Raw genomic sequence first — 16,648 nt, forward strand, 5'->3', positions numbered from 1 at the left:
AGATGGGGTGTCTTGCACTGTCATTGCTGAGTGCCTGCTGGGAGTCTCTGGCCCTTTTCAGAGCTTCACCTCAGCACTGCGCATGATCCTGGTGGTACCAACATGGGATAGGATGGGCTGCAGTGTCAAGGTATATCACCTCAAACTGTAATCCCCATGCAGGACTGCCGCACTCTCTGATCTTTTTTTTTTTTCCTGGAGACCCAGCAAATTTCTAGCAACCAGGGATAGGACCCAAGAGAATGGCATGAGGCTATTTCAGGAAATATATTATTGGATATAATATTGGATATACATATTGGACCCAAGAGAATGGCACAACGCTGTTTCAGGGAATGTATTATTGGATATAATATTGGATATACATATTGGATATTAGGAAAAAGTTCTTCACTAAGAAGAATGTGGTTAGGCAATGATACAGGTTCTTCAGGGAAGTGGTTGTGACACCACGTGTGCTGTAATTCAAGAAGTGTTTGGACAGCACTGTCAGACATATGGTTTGGTTTTTGGGTAGTCCCATGTGGAGACAGAAGTTGGACTTGGTGATCCTTGTGGGTCCCTTCTAACTTGGGGTACTCTGTGATTCTGATTGTATGATTAAGCTTTATTTTTATTCTGAAAAATCTAAGTAACTCTTTTTGAAAACTGAAAAAGAAGTACAGAAATAATTGAGAATCTTGTTGCATTTACTAAGAAACAGTAAGAAAGCTGTAGACCAACCTTCAGGCTTCAGAAGAGGTTGACTCTGTTGGCAGCTGAGCAGAGGCACTCCTATGTTTACTGGGAGTGGAATCGTCATCAGCTGATGGAAAAAACAAGAAAATGTAAGAACTGTTTTCAGTTCATAGTGTTCCAAAACAACCTTTCTAAGCAGCAAGGCAAACAAAGAGAAGTGTTACAAAAAATGCAGAAAATAATTGGGTTTCTCAAGAGTCTTTCTGTGTTGTCACTACTATTGAAGCATTCAATTCAATGATTTTTCAAGCCTTAATTACAACTTTTCCAGAACTTTCAAAGTTCAGTTTTGTTTAGGAATGTTCTCTGTTCCTGTGACATCAAAAAAGGGAAAAAAAAAACACCAACAGTCTTTTCAGAGAGAAAGTAGTAAATATTAGTAAATATTGGTCTTAATCGAAGTTGCAATCTTATGTTACACTAATGTGTAATTTTCCCTAAGTCAGAAACTAAAATCACAGAATCACAGAACTGTAGGGGTCGGAAGGGACCTCGAAAGATCATCGGTCCAACCCCACTGCCAAAGCAGGCTCCTCAGAGCAGGCTGCCCAGCTAGGCGTCCAGACAGGCCTTAAATATCTCCAGAGAAGGAGACTCCACAATCTCCCTGGGCAGCCTGTTCCAGTGCTCCGTCACCCTCACCGTGAAGAAGTTCTTTCGCATGTTGGTGCATAACTTCCAGTGCTCTGTCTTGTGACCATTACTCCCTGTCCTGTCCCTGCAAACCACTGAGAAGAGGTTGGCTACATGCGTCTGGCCCCCATCCTTCAGATATTTATATACACTGAGAAGATCCCCTCTCAGTCTTCTCCAGGCTGAACAGACCCAGGTCTCTCAGCTGTTTTTCATAGGGAAGATGCTCCAGGCCCCGTATCATCTTTGTGGCCCTCCGCCTGACTCTTTCGAGGAGATCCCTGTCTTTTTTGTACCAGGGAGCCCAGAACTGGACACAGTACTCCAGGTGAGGCCTGACCAGGGCAGAATAGACGGGGAGGGTCACCTCCCTTGACCTGCTGGCCACGCTCCTTTTAATGCATGCCAGGATCCCGTTGGCCCTCTTGGCCATGAGGGCACAGTCCTGGCTCATGGTCAACCTGTCGTCCACCAGGACCTCCAGATCTTTCTCGTCAGAGCTCCTCTCCAGCAGGTCATCCCCCAGCCTGTACTGATACATGTGGTTGTTCCTTCCCAGGTGCAGGACTCTACACTTGGTCTTATTAAACCTCATTTGGTTTCTTCCTACCCATCTCTCCAGCCAGTCCAGGTCTCGCTTAATGGCAGCACAGCCTTCTGGCATGTGAGCCACTCCTCACAGCTTTGTGTCATCGGCATACTTGCTGCAGGCAGACACTATTCCCTCATCAAGGTCATCGATGAAGATGTTGAACAAGACTGGACCCAGCACTTACCCCTGGGGAACACCGCTCCCCATAAAAGAATGATTTGTACTTCCATCAGTGCCTACCAGTAAAAATTTCAGAAACATCATGTGTACTGTTTAGGTCCATCTTTTCCTAAATCACACTATGCCTTTTTGTAAGGAGCTTTCTTTATACATGAACATTTTAGGAAAGCAGTTCTAAATATATACAGGATTTCCTAAGAAATTTCAAATGGACTTCAGAAATTGCAGATGAATATCATTCAGTTATAATACAACTCTTAGTTTGATGCATTTCACCATGTAGACAGGGCTTCTAAAGAGAGTTGGAGAGCTGTGTTTCTTTTCTCTAACTTAGGCAACATGGCATATTCCAAGTGCAAAAATCAGTAGCAGAGCACAACATAGGACAAAAACAGACAGGTTTAATCACCTGTAATAATTCAGTTTTACCATTCTTGATTTTTGCAAGTTTCATATTGTACCCCTTTTGGTTCATTTTTCTTTTTGGTTCCTTTTTCAAAATGGAAAGTCCTGAAAATCCTCTGGTAATAAAGCAAAAATATCAGCTTTGAAAATGAAAGAAAATTAAATTGAAAGGCTTCCTGGCACAGCACCAACCAAAATATTCAAATAAAAAAGGACCAGATACAGAAGCATATCTTACGCCAAAGTGTGTGTCTGTGCTGTTCTTTTGAGGTTCTGTGTTTGTGATTCATTTAGAATATCACTTGAAAAAAAATCTAAGGGACTAATTTGAAATACATGAATTTTGAAATGTGAAATGCTCAAGTATGGAGGAGAATCCATCATGCCTAATAAAATTCTATAAGCTTCATTTGCAGTCAATCTGCTTAAACATGTTCAAACAGTATAAAACTTGGGATTTGGTCAATGGAGGGAAAGTGCAAATAAACTAGATGTAGTGGTAATCCACAGGAGATACACAAGTTTAACTACAGTGTTTTTCTGTTCTTATCTTTATTTACAACATTGCAGGCTTTCTGTTTTGAGTAGCATATGTGCCATCTTAGTTTGAGAAACAAATTTTCTTATGAGCTAGAGTAAGCTGTATGCTTTGTTTAGTGCATCTTCCATTAAATCTTTCAGTTGTGTGCAAAGAAATTACAGACTTGTGGTGTTATTTCAGTGGAAATTTTTTTCTCAGTTGGCTTGAGAAGCCCATAGCTTTCAATTATAAAATACTATGACTTACTCACTGATGACAGTGGGATGTATCAGGAAAAAAAAAAAAAAAACCTACTTTTATATATAGTGTTTTCCTACATATCACAATATAGACCTGTGTAAACCTATCTGTGGAACTTCTAGTGGATGCTACTTCATTCTCAAAAGGAAGCATAATCCTGAATCCAATTTTGTTTCAGAGTACAGCTGTTTTCAGGAAAACAAACAAACAAACAAACACAAAAAAAAACGCTTGTCATGGGTCATGCTAGAGCATACTTGTACTTACTTAATCATGTCTGCCTGACTTATTTGCAAGTTGTTACAGTTCCTAGGAAAGCAGCACCAACATTGCAGTAGAAGCACAATCTAGATTCTGGCACAGCTCACTCTTTAACAGGATCATTATTCAGTTTAAAAATGCAAGGGCAAAGTTTGCCTTTTATTATGCCTCTATAACTTTAGTGAACATAGCAGTTTGGAAAGGGATTTTATTTGGAGCCAGCAGAATTGCTGTCATAGGAATTTTGTGTCGTACTAATTGTAGAATCTTTATAACTGAGTACTCTGTGGAAATAACCTTGCATGTGTATTGAGCTGTATGGTGGCTCAGCAAGACTGTCAAGCAAAAAAAGATCATAAAACAAGTTTTGTGAAGAACTCCATCCCATGAGAATGTTACCATCCTATCTTACCTCCACTGGCCATCTGACTGCTATTGACAGTCTATAAAGCAAGCTTCATTATATAATTCAGTGATTTATAATTTTTATGAACTTTTTGCTAAAAAACATGGAACTTTGGTAATACCAGTTCACTTTAAAAAAAAAAAAAAAAAAAAAAAAGTGATGTTAAATCTTCCAAGTCAGTATGGCAGGTGTGTAAGTTTTAGCACTGACAGCCACTGAAACGGAGTCTTCCATTGTCCACAGAAGCCATTACTTATTATTGTCCATCTCAGGAGTTCTTACTGCCATAGTTGCCACAGTTTATCCTACAGCATTGCAAACAGGCTCCTTTCCACTGTGTTTTACCCAGTTGCCAAGGCGAGAAATGAAAATCATAGCCCAGATTCTATGTCCATTCTCTTGTTTGCTCCTCAAACAACCACCTCAGTGCTGCAAGCCTCCTGTAATTACTGTGGCACTGTTTTTTTTTTTTCTGTGCATGTCTCTACTACCTTGCAATATGGAGAGATTTTTATTACCATTATTTGCTGTAAAGTGAAATAGTCTTTATGTAATGATTTCTGCATTTGTGTATAGTTCTTCTGCAATCGATCTGATAATATGCTGTTTTGTGGAAGACCCCAATGTAATCGAATAGATGATGAAATAAAATAACCTTCATTCTCCCCTAACAGGGTTGTTTGCATTTTGAATAACAATTAACAGAGCAAGTAAGGCATTATGTGAATACTCTAGGCACAAGTTGTTACTGCTGTTAGAGTATCTTCTGAAAGAAGATACTTGGTTAAACACTTGGTCAACACCTGGTTAAAGTATGCTTGCTACATTCCTTACTGAGCTCAAAGATCAGTAAGTTCAGTAGTGTCAGAAATCTTTGATTTTTTTTCCTTTGTTTTTGAAACAATTCTTTCTGCAAAATCACGTTTCTCTGGGCCTAAATATCCTCATGGTAAGGGAATCTGGCCAGACTTTGATAATCTGACTCAGCAAACATAAAAATATAAACGGATCACAAATGTATAATAGATAACAGTGAATTGTTAACCAGTGTCGTTATAGACAGTCAAGTTTTACAGTCACAATGCTCATTTTATCCTGGTTACTGAATTGTATGCCTATAGACACAACTGTAAATATTTTAAACAATTACAAAACACTTCCTGATGAGTTTGATATTATATTGCTGCCAGATGCTAAGTTAACCACAGAACAACACATTCCTCAGAACTTTCCCCACCTCTTTGACAAAAGCAGCCCTCAGTTTCTGGTAATGACAGATACAGGCAGAGTAATGGGTACAACCCAGCCCCTGCAGAATAGCTTTCATCCAAAACAAAACAACAACAACAACAACAAAACTTGTTAACAAAAGCAAGCCTGCTAGGAATGAGCCTGGCTTGTCTGTGTATGCCTTTGAGCAACCTGGGATAAAAGACCTGAGTAACTCCCTTCCCACTGTCCTTACTTTTAAAACCAAAATGTTATAGATCTGATGAAAGTGAAGTGGTTAAGTGATTATAGGAATAGATTCTAACATGCTTTCATTGAACGCAAGAAGTCTAATTTATCACCTACACCAAGAAATCAGAAAGAGATCAATTACTTTTTTTACTAGAAAAACCCAGGTGAAACAGTGTAAAGAAGAAAAAGCAAATACATTGGTCTGCTACAGAAATTTTTTGGAAGTGCAACTGCTAATGAAGTGTTTAGAAATATCTAGAATAATGAAGTATTTCCTGCATAGAGTTAAGCCTCTACAAAAATATCTAGTTTCTTTAAAGACTATTTTTTAGCATTTTGTTTTTGTGGTTCTTTTTGCAGGTGTTGCTGCTTTGGATTCCAGCGTTTCTGGGAAGATTGGTTTGCGAGCAGTCATATATTATTTCTGCACTACAGTCATTGCCGTAATACTAGGTACTCTGTGAAAAGTTAAAATGCTATTAAAATCCATATCATTGCCTAATTAGAAGTACATGTATACAGCACTATGGCAATACTAATTTGCCAAGAAAGTATGGAGAGGAGATTCAGGAATCATACAAACACCATTATACACACTTGTAGCTAGATGCAGGGGAAAGTTAGTCCTGCTATTCAATAGTACGATGATAAATTCTCAGATGCAAGAATGTATTACCTATTTCACCTGAAAGAGTGGGAGAAAACATGGCTTTCTGTGTCATCCAGTTCCCTTCCTGTAAGTTTTATATCCCTTATGACACTACCAGGCTCCACTCCTGCTACTCAGAAGTTCACATCTCCTCTTGCAGAAAGTTCATTCCCTACAAACAGCGTTGAAATCTCACGTATTTGCTTGAACAGAAATCTTCAGTCTGTGTTCTTAAAGAGAAATAAAATTACGCCCTGTGCTGTCAGCTGTCATGTCATTTGTGGATTGCCTTTGTGTTTTGTTGAGTTCAAGTTAATACAAAGTACAGGTATCACCCACTAAAAATAAACTATTATATATTTATTTGAAGTCTGAAATGTGCATTGTATGTAGCCTACTTATAAACCAAAGCAATATTTAACAATAAAGTATCACATACAGACATATGAGGCTAGAGTCATTCCTAGAGGTTGCATTATGGAGAGTAATAATGTATCACTGCAGTTACGCTGTGTAGGATAACATCTCATCTGTCTGGGAATTTTCAATGAATACACAGTGAGGAAGACTTAATAAAAACTGACATATTTTATCTGGATCCAGCTTTGAAATTGTCCCTGTCCTAAAAGAGGGATTAAACCAGAGAACCCCCAGAGGTTAATCTAAGAGGTTAATATAAGATGTTGCATGATACTATGATATTTCTTGTTTCATTGTGCAGTTACATAAATGCAGTTTGGATTTTGAAAATCAAAAGTGTATATTTGGAAAGGGCTAGCATTTCTGTGTAATATTAAAAATGCCTAAAATGAAGCCACTAAAGTCAGTGGAAAATTAGCTACTGATTTCAGTAGTCACAAGTTTAGACCTAACATTTCCTGCCCCCAGATTTTTATTTGTTTCTGACGGTACTTATGTTGCTTTATTGCTGTAAGCTAGTTTTACCAAAGCAAAGAACATTTGATGAGTTTAGCTCATGAAGATTTTAATTACACAAGATGCATTACACAGACAGGATGTGCAATACCTCTGCTTGCACTGTGAACTGTTTTCCTGGTTCTCCTTCTTAAGGGATTGTCTTAGTTGTGACTATTAAACCTGGAGTACCTCAAACAGCAGATGAGATTGACAGAGTGGGCAGCACCCCAGAAGTCAGTACTGTTGATGCCATGCTGGATCTGATCAGGTGAGATTTTTTTTTTGTTTCCATTCTCTTTTTGCAGAATAAATTCTGAAAATAATAAAACTGTAATATGTAATACAATGAAAACACTTTCCAATATTTTTGGAATCAACAAGTAGAAAGTAATATGTATTCCAAGAGGCTAGACATTTTTTAGCGTATTCCAAGTGGTTTCCTTAAAAATATTGCATCAATGTTTTGGAAGACAGCCTTATCATGAGTCTATCTCCAATAGCATCCTGGTAAATGATAGGTATGTAAAGTGGCTAGAAGAAAGCAGCCCCTGCAAAGTCTGCAAAAGACTTGAGTGGGTTTTCAGAATTGATAGGAATTGAATAAATTTTGACATGTTTAGGAATTAGGCAAAATCCAGAAAAACAAGGCTGCATTTCCAATAGTAGCTAAATAGTTCCCTCACAAATGTTTCTGCGTATTTTTTTTCTTCAGCTGCAGTTAGTCTCTGTTCCATATCATTGTTCATGGCCACTGTTTTTTTTTCCTAGAAGTTTTACTTAATCTATCATGTAAGATTCAACTATGTATCTAAAAGTGGCTTTCTCAGCATTCTTCATTTCATGAAATGTGACTGACATTTGCAGATGTAACTCCAGATCCACAGTTCTTTGCCATTTATTTAATATACATATATATATATAATGTATGTATGTATCTGCATATGTATCCTATTTAATAGCAAATGTCTGTTGTCATCTGGCACATCTCTGCCCCAGCCCAGATCAAGGTAGCCCTCTTTGGTGTGAACAGTCCTCAACCCCACAACCTCACATTCAACAATCCACAGCTGTTCTTTCCTGCTTGTGCATGACCAAAATGGCAGCTCTGTGGAGTATTCATCTCATTACACATGGTTGCTTGCCCCAGGTATAAACAGCAGGGCACCGTGATAAGCCACATAATAAAAATAGTGCATTTACCACTAACTTCCACATGAATATGTACATACATATTCACACAGATGATGAAACTCCATGTACAAAACCTTTTTTTTTTAATATAATAAGAACCATAATTTCGACTACTCTGGGTTTTACGCTTCATGGCTCAATTTCTTGTAAACAAATATAAGTCTGTAAATTAGGAATTACAGTTGAGGTCTGAAACTCTGATTTAAAAGATTTATTGTCACTTTTTTCTGTGTATTCATCAGATTTATGATACAAATCCAGACAGTCTTGTAAAGAGTAGTGCAAATCCCAGGCTTCTACAAACTACTCTTGTCTTAAATGAAATTTTGCTTTAAAAACTTGAAAAATAATGACAGAAGTGTGTACAAGATATGGAAGGGACATAACAAATTCTGCTTCATTATAGAAACTATCTTTCTCTAGAAAATAGGTTGAATATTCAATAAATACTTAATTAATGCTGTTTTGTGGAATTGTTTGATTGTGAAATTGGCCATAGGAAAGGAGAGACACAACTGGATTGTACTTCTTCTGACCTAATTTCCTAATTTTTCAGTTCATGAAAGCAGCCCTTTACCCTGGAATAACACAGGCGAATCTTCCATAAGCCAAGATTAATTTAATATTTCAGAACTGCAATAGAACATACCACATATCTGGTGCTTCCAGCAGGGTGTTTGTAAGAGTTATTCTTTATTTCCAGCATATATTTTAGAAGTTCTGTAAAAGACTTCAGACTGTCTCCTGTACTCCTTGTACTCCTGTACTTTCCTTCCAAGGAAATGATGCAGTAGGAAAAACAAAAAAAAACAAACAAAAAACTTTAGTAGCTAACAAGCAAATACTGAAAAATAAGCCCAAGGATTCTACCTTATGGGGACAGTGTACTGGACCTTAGGAGTCCCGAACCTTTGATTTTTCTGGACTTCAGCTCTGTCAGTGCTAACCACATTGTTCTCTGGGTAAAGGAACACAAACTGATCTATTTTTTAAGAAGTGAATTTTATCATTTTATTCAGATAAACAATTTGTTCTTAGTATAGTGTTGAAATGCCTCTACTTCTTTAACAGGAATATGTTCCCAGAAAACCTTGTCCAAGCCTGTTTTCAACAGGTGAGTTTGAACACCCTTCTTTGTTACTGTAGTTTTCATTGCTAACTACAAATTATTGTTACTTTATTACCCCTAAACTATGTCATTTTAGAATAATTTCATAGAAGCTCCTGAGTATTTTATTCCCCCATAAAAAGACTTCTTTTAAGGCATTTTGGTTTTGTTTCCATTATGAAAAATACTTTGTTGTCAGCTTTTGATCATCCCTTGCAAAAAGACTCTGTTTAGAAGCTGGATGCAGAAATCAAGCAATGTATTAATATTTAAGTTTTTCACTTTTGGGACAGGCAGTGTTACAAGGAAAATGTCATGAGGATGTACTCCCACATTCTTTAAATCCCTCCATGTCTAATGAAGTTTGCATACCTCAGCCTTCACCCCGCTATGTCTCACATCAAATGTCCATTACCAGTGATGCTGGTTCATCTTTAGGAAAAGGTAGCCAGATGTTAGAGTCTATTTGAGACATCTCTTCTCAGAAGCAGTGACATTTGGAAGTTGAAAAAGGAACCCCCTGTCTCAGTCTTACTTCAGATTCAGTCATCTTTATCCATAAATATATCAAACTGTATTTTGTGATGGTCTCTCCCTTTTTATCTCCTTCAGTGGCTGCCTACCAGTTGCTCTGAAGTTTTTTAATGGGGTAGTTTACTATTCCCATTAGAAAATGATGTTAACTGTCCTGCTGTGTAGAACACTGAACATATTTCCAGTTTATAAAACTTCTCCCTGTAGATTTTTTTCATCTGTCATTGACTTCAGAGGCAACTCTTCTGCCTTGTGGGAAGTATACAGTCCTGTACTAAACTTCATAGAAAGAATGAAGGTAGACAAGTCCCTCTTTTTGTGGGCCATATAAAACAATATTGATGTAATTATCCTTAGAGCAGGATGCTACAGCATCCTCTGTAGATGATGAGACTGACACACCTTCTCCAACAGTGTAGCATGTTCAAGCATTCTGTTTGTATCAAGTGCATTGGCACAACAGACCTCTCCTGGGGTGTCTGTTGGTGATTCTCTCTAGACTGTTCCAGTAAAAAAAAATCCCTTTGCCTTTGTCAGGAGCAATATCTCATCCACTGCAAGACTGCACCCAGGTCCGCAAAGTACCTGGGAGTCTGGAGAGCAGAATTCATAGTACATTACCTCTGAATCACTTGTTTGAATTACAGTTATCTGAAGAACAGAGCAATGTTGGCTCATTTTAATTGGGAAATAATGTGTTTGTGTATCAGATCGGTTTATTTTCCTGTTATTTTTAGGGGGCGTTTATGCCTTTGTTCATTCTTCAGTTTCCCCATATTTCTAAATAAGATGTTCTGTGTTTTTTTAAAACTTTTTCAGTATAAAACCAAACGTGAAAAAGTGGAAGCTACAACTGTCATGGATAAAAATAGCTCCGTATTTACAGAAGAATCTGTTACATCTGCTACGACACCAGAGGTTTCAGAGGTGCGACCTTTATTGTTATATTCCATTATAATATATGAAGTGCGAAGGAAGAACATAGATTAAATTTGATTTAGTTGACGCTGCACTTAATGATTGAGAGAAATATGGAAATGGTACATATATATAATTTAGGGAGGCCACAAAAATTTAATAAATGCTAGAGCTGATTATGAGGATTTTCAAGTAAGTTTAAGAAAACCTCATGGCTCTAGTGCTATAAACAGTACAAAGATTATAGATTGTGTAGGAAAATAATGAATTCGTATACTCCAGTAAATGTGTATGCGAGTGAATTGTCAATTAGAAATAGAAAATTGTTGGTTTTTTTTGTTTTGTTTTGTTTTTTGAAGTGGAAAACAAATAATAAAAAGTATTTGTTACTTAATAGTTTGTTATTCTGTAAAAAAATGTTAAGAGACCAAAGTAAAGATGTTTAACAAACCTCTGAGTAGAGGTCTGGAAAGCTTATGGGTATTGACAGTGTGTTAAGTCTATAATTACACTGGAGAATAGTAAGAAAGGAATTAATTAGTCAATGAACACAAAACTATGAACAGTAAAAGTTCAATATTCCTTTTACTGTACTCCTTCCAAATTTCATCACATAATAATGAGAGCATGGGAATATGAGCTATGTGCAAGGGCATGAATTAAATCCTGAAGCAGGATTCAGTGAGGAAATGCACCCATCATATATTAATACTGTACAAACCCAGAGGAATGTGTGAATAACTACCTACTTAGTAGGATTTTTATTTGATGTGCTTCAAACTCTAGTATAAATTATGCAATTTCACTGACTTCAGCTGAAAAGTAGATTTTTAAATGGGGGCAAAATTGAACAGCATCATCCCAGCTCTTACACAATGGAGTATATATCTTATATCTGAACAAAAGCTCTTGAGCTGCTTAGAAATGACCACAGGGATTCTATATCACCTGAGATTTGTTCACCACAGTAGGGAGTAAGTATTGAGTACAATGAAGGCATGACTGAGGATACCTGGACCTTGCCATTCTTTGTGTCAGAAGTCTGTAAAGGCCAACATAAATTAAGGGGTGCTTTACTCTCCCCTAGGATGTGATCAAATCATTGCATAGCCTTAAAATGCAAAGCTTTTAAAGGCAGTTTTAATTCTATCTTCATTCCTGACCTTGCCCATGCAGCAATGCCCAAAAGGAAATGGAGTATCTGGGGAAGAGCTCCATATCTTTCCAAAGAAAGATATAATTATGCTTTCATTTTAGAACTCATTAAAGTAAACTCTGTGTTTTCAGATTGTAACTTTTTTCCCTTGACTCTGATCTATAGAACAAAACCCAAGAATACAAGATCGTGGGCTCGTATTCTGATGGCATCAATGTGCTTGGGTTGATCGTCTTTTGTCTTGTTTTTGGAATGGTTATTGGGAAAATGGGAGAGAAAGGCCAAGTGCTTGTGGATTTTTTCAATGCACTGAATGAAGCTACAATGAGAATAGTTCAGATAATTATGTGGTAAGTCCAAGGGTATACTGGCATTTTCTAATTAATTCTTTAACAGGGTTTTGTCATTGAAAAAGTAAGAGCAGACTCAGACTCACACTGACTCAGATGTTTGCTTTTGTATGTGTGCTCTTCAGCAAACAGCTTTAAAGGAAGGCTTGTAAACAGTTTCATTTATACAGAATTTGATCACTTAGAGGAAACTGGAGACAAGGCTTCCACTTACTACAAACTAAAGGAACAATCCCATTGGTACGTAAGAATCTTGATTTTTTCAGACATTGTCACTAGAAGTTTATATCAAACCAGTACAACTGTGCTAGTGATTTGAGGACTGTAGAAGAATCACCCACATACCTTTCTCAGTCTTGAACACTATTCCCTGATAGCCGTTATGTTCACAGGGTAGCTGTCCTAGGAGCTGAGTTCCTTTAGTAATAAAATTTAATATACCAGCCACAATATAGAGCAAAATCCAAAATGATATGCAAGATACAACTTGGCATCATTTTCCTTGTGCTAATAGGCTTTGTGAGATACCATCCTCACAATATTCTCACATAATATTCCCAGATGGGAAAAAAATAGAAAGTAGTAACACATTTGGTGGTGTTTAGTTGGACTTCGGAGCTATTCACAAAGCTTGTGTCTGTGCAGTCAGTAGTTGTGCAGATTGCAATTACAGGATCAGCACTACAAGCACATCCAATATTTTCCAGAGTTTGATCCTACATGGAGAATGCATTGTGCCATTTGCTGTGTACTCTGCCTGTATCCACCTTGCTTGTTTCACACTAACAGTAGCTTAGCAGATCCTTCCCTTCCATTTATTTTCCCTCCATTTCAGCACACTGAGATGTCTGCAAACCAGTAAACCTGTCCAGGGCTTAGCTGCACGCTTCTTGCTGCCTTAGAGATACCTTAGTCTCTGCAGTTTGTACTGTGCTAGACACTACAAATCTGGTGCCTAACTGAGTTAAAGTCCCATGGAATACATGTAGGCTGCATCCCTTTGCAGCAAGTTACCACTAAAGAGACCCCAGAATTAGCATGTGCTACAAATACAGGATCCTACCCATAAGCTACCCTTTGTTTTGCATGTGCCTGAGTCTGGCTTCTGGCTCCTTGTATCTCTAGAGATGTGGGAGCTGTTGCTTTGTATAAGGTAAAGATGGACACTGGCAGTATGAGGAATTAGTTTTCCTTTCGCCAAGTTCAGCATTCAGCAGGAACTAGGACCCTCTACTTTGCACCAGAGGAAAGTACTACTGTGTTTGTGAGATAACACACACACATTTTTATAAGTTAATATTTTAAAATGTATAAATTTCATAAACTCACAAATTTATAAATGAATCTATATAACATTTATCAAAGCTGAAAATTGGCATCTTGTCTGTGTCACAGCCTGTTCTGTGGTAGTAAAAGGAATGCAGAGGAACTGGTGCTAGCATAAGCCCTGAATTTTGCCTTGAATTTGTCTGCTGTAGGCAGCAGCCAATGCAGCTATTTGGATGGGGACCCTTCCATCAAACAACGAACTGATGACTGTGCTATCCCAACATTAAAATGACTCTTTTGTGTAGGTGATTCACATACAGTTCCCAGTGCTACAGGGCAGTTCCTGAAAGTGCAGGAGACCTTTCCCATCTCTGTGTGATCAGAGCACAAAATCTTGGTCTCATCCCTTCAAATTTCCACCTTCAAGTAAGGTTATAGCCACTCATAAACATTTACTGCAGCAGGGCAAAACCCACACCCATTCCCAAATTCTGTGTTAAAGTTAAAATTTATTCTTATTTCCTAGTCTTTTTTTTTTTACCTGTAATGTAACTTTGCTGCAAGTGAGTACGATCAATTATGTAACAGAACATCAAAGCAAATCATTCAATCTGTTGCAAAAACCTTTACTGTACAAGAAATTGTGACTTGTTGAGCATGCAGTATTTTGGAGAATTCCTTTTTAATTGCTTTACTTTTGCTTTCTAGGTATATGCCAATCGGTATTGTGTTTTTAATTGCTGGGAAGATAATAGAAGTTGAGGACTGGGAAATCTTTCGTAAACTGGGTCTTTATATGGCTACAGTGTTAAGTGGGTATGTCAAATTGTAAAGATTAAATTAAATGTAATCAATTTTGGTGCTTAGTTGATTACAACGTAATTATCTACAGCAACCAGTGTCTCCTAGGTCAGAGACAAAAAATCCTGTCAATGCAAATTGTATGAGAATGTTTTGAATACACGTTTTGTTGAATGTATGATTTGTTTTAAAATCTAAGTGCCTTGAATTCTTAGGAAAAAAAAAAAAGGCTGTTCTTGTATTCACTATTTCATCTTCTCAACGTGATGCTGAAACAGATAATATCACTGTATTTGAGGGCTACGAAGATGGTGACTGGCCTAGAGGGGAAGACATACGAGGAGCAGCTGAGGTCACTTGGCCTGCTAAGCCTGGAAAAGAGGAGACTGAGGGGAGACCTCATCGCGGTCTACAGCTTCCTCACAAGACGGAGTGGAGGGGAAGGCACTGATCTATTCTCTTTAGTCACTAATGATAGAACCTAGGGGAATGGTGTCAAGCTGAGGCAGGAGAGGTTTAGGCTAGACATCAGGAAGAAGTTCTTCACCAAGAAGTTTCAGTGGTTGCACACTGGAACAGGCTCCCCAGCACCAAGCCTGTCTGAATTTAAGAAGGGTTTGGACTGTGCACTTAGTCATATGGTCTACAGTTTTGGGTAGACCTGTGTGGTGCCAGGAGTTGGAGTTGATGATCCTCATGGGTCCCTTCCAACTCGGGATATTCTATGATTCTATGATTTTTGAAAGTCACATTGCTTCTTTTAAAAACTAGAAAAAATTGGAAAAGGGTAAGGGTAAGGTGAATCATGACTTAGAGGGCATTTCCAGGCCAATGAACATACATGAGCATCTGTATAAAGCTGAAAATATCTATGGGACCTCTGGGACCAATTTATATCAGTTGCACTGCCCAATACAAATGCAAAGTAAATGCACTACATGAGAAATGATGCCAGAGAGGAAATCAATCCTATCCCACTCCAACACAGAGAAGGCAGCTAACACTGAGAGTAGCTCTGGGGATCACACTGTTCCATCAGCACAAAAATAGCTGGTAAAGCTGGAAAAGTAGCAGTTGCTATCTGCATAACATAAACAAGCACCAAAACATTTTTGCTATTTTTTTTTTGTATACGCTTGACTGTGTAGAACAGTCTGAGGCTGAAGCAGTTACACCTGCAGAAATTCTTTTGCAGGTATAGAACCTTAGAAAGGGCAACTTAACTGCTTCAAATGGTATTTGTCGTAATACTAGATCATTATACATCTCTGAAGAAAATTATTACAAAGAAACCTTTGGAAAGATAAAAAGATTTTATGGTCCTAATACATTAAATGCATTTAAATTTATATTTCCATTTCAGTGAAACATAACTTCTAGGCTGTCTTGGTTCATTGCTTCATTCATTCATTCACTCCTATAATTCCTTCAGTATGCTATGGATTTATTCATATTTTGTCTAGAGGCTAGATCCAAAGTTGTTCAAGAGCTTCTTTCCCACTGCTTTATACATATCCGTGATATTTTCTTCAAATGTTATTCACACGCTTTCTGACTAACAAGCAAAGAGTAGGGTAATATTTTAGTCTTAATTGCAAAATTCTTTATAAAGAATCAGGAAGGATCTCTTTTTTGCATGATTTTTTTCTAGATAATATTTATTTCAGAGTTTTTGTGTTGTTTTGTGTATAAGCCAGCACGTTTGGACTAGCTGTTCAAAACTTATTTGAGAAGTAATGACTTTCGAAATAAAAATTACAGCTGCAGAAATAGCAGTGAATTATCACTTTCAAAAATGGTATAGAGATGAGTGATAGTTGTGTTTGTCTAATACATAAAGTTTTTTTCTTATTTTCTACGCTGGTTCTTTCTTATTTTCTGTTTCATCTTGGAAAATAAATCTAATTTTTAAAGGATGCACACGTTGATGTTTACCAGGAGACTATAAATCATGAGTCTAATACTTTCTTTATAAACTATAAATGAGATCGTGACCAGAAATTAGCCAGAAGTCATTCATAGAATGACACTGTATAACTTCTGCAGGTTTTCTATGTTATTAAAGCCTGTTAATTCAGAGGAGGAATATGTTAGATGGATTTTGACTACCATTCGGCTTCAATTTTAGATCAGATAGCAAACTTTATGGTTGCTTACCTATTAATTGTTACTGTTTGCACTGTAACAGGACATGTCTTCCTTAGGATGTGCGTGAAGACACAGTACCTTCTCCAGATACTTTGCTAAGTATCACCACATAAAGACACCTGTTTACCTGGTAACAACCAAGCAACAAT

At 37.5% G+C, this 16,648-nt stretch overlaps 1 protein-coding gene across 1 annotated transcript in view; it reads left to right on the forward strand.

Annotated features, from left to right (window-relative positions):
- SLC1A1 (solute carrier family 1 member 1) overlaps window positions 1–16,648 on the forward strand; it is a 60,887-nt gene that overhangs the window by 31,123 nt on the left and 13,116 nt on the right. The window contains exons 3-8 of the mRNA XM_032206289.1: window positions 5,818–5,910; window positions 7,178–7,292; window positions 9,287–9,329; window positions 10,677–10,784; window positions 12,097–12,281; window positions 14,259–14,366. Of these exons, the coding sequence (XP_032062180.1) occupies window positions 5,818–5,910; window positions 7,178–7,292; window positions 9,287–9,329; window positions 10,677–10,784; window positions 12,097–12,281; window positions 14,259–14,366 (652 nt within the window). The remainder of the gene's footprint in view (window positions 1–5,817; window positions 5,911–7,177; window positions 7,293–9,286; window positions 9,330–10,676; window positions 10,785–12,096; window positions 12,282–14,258; window positions 14,367–16,648) is intronic.

Source organism: Aythya fuligula, chromosome Z (genome assembly GCF_009819795.1).
Source record: "Aythya fuligula isolate bAytFul2 chromosome Z, bAytFul2.pri, whole genome shotgun sequence".
Classification (NCBI taxonomy): Eukaryota; Metazoa; Chordata; class Aves; order Anseriformes; family Anatidae; genus Aythya; species Aythya fuligula.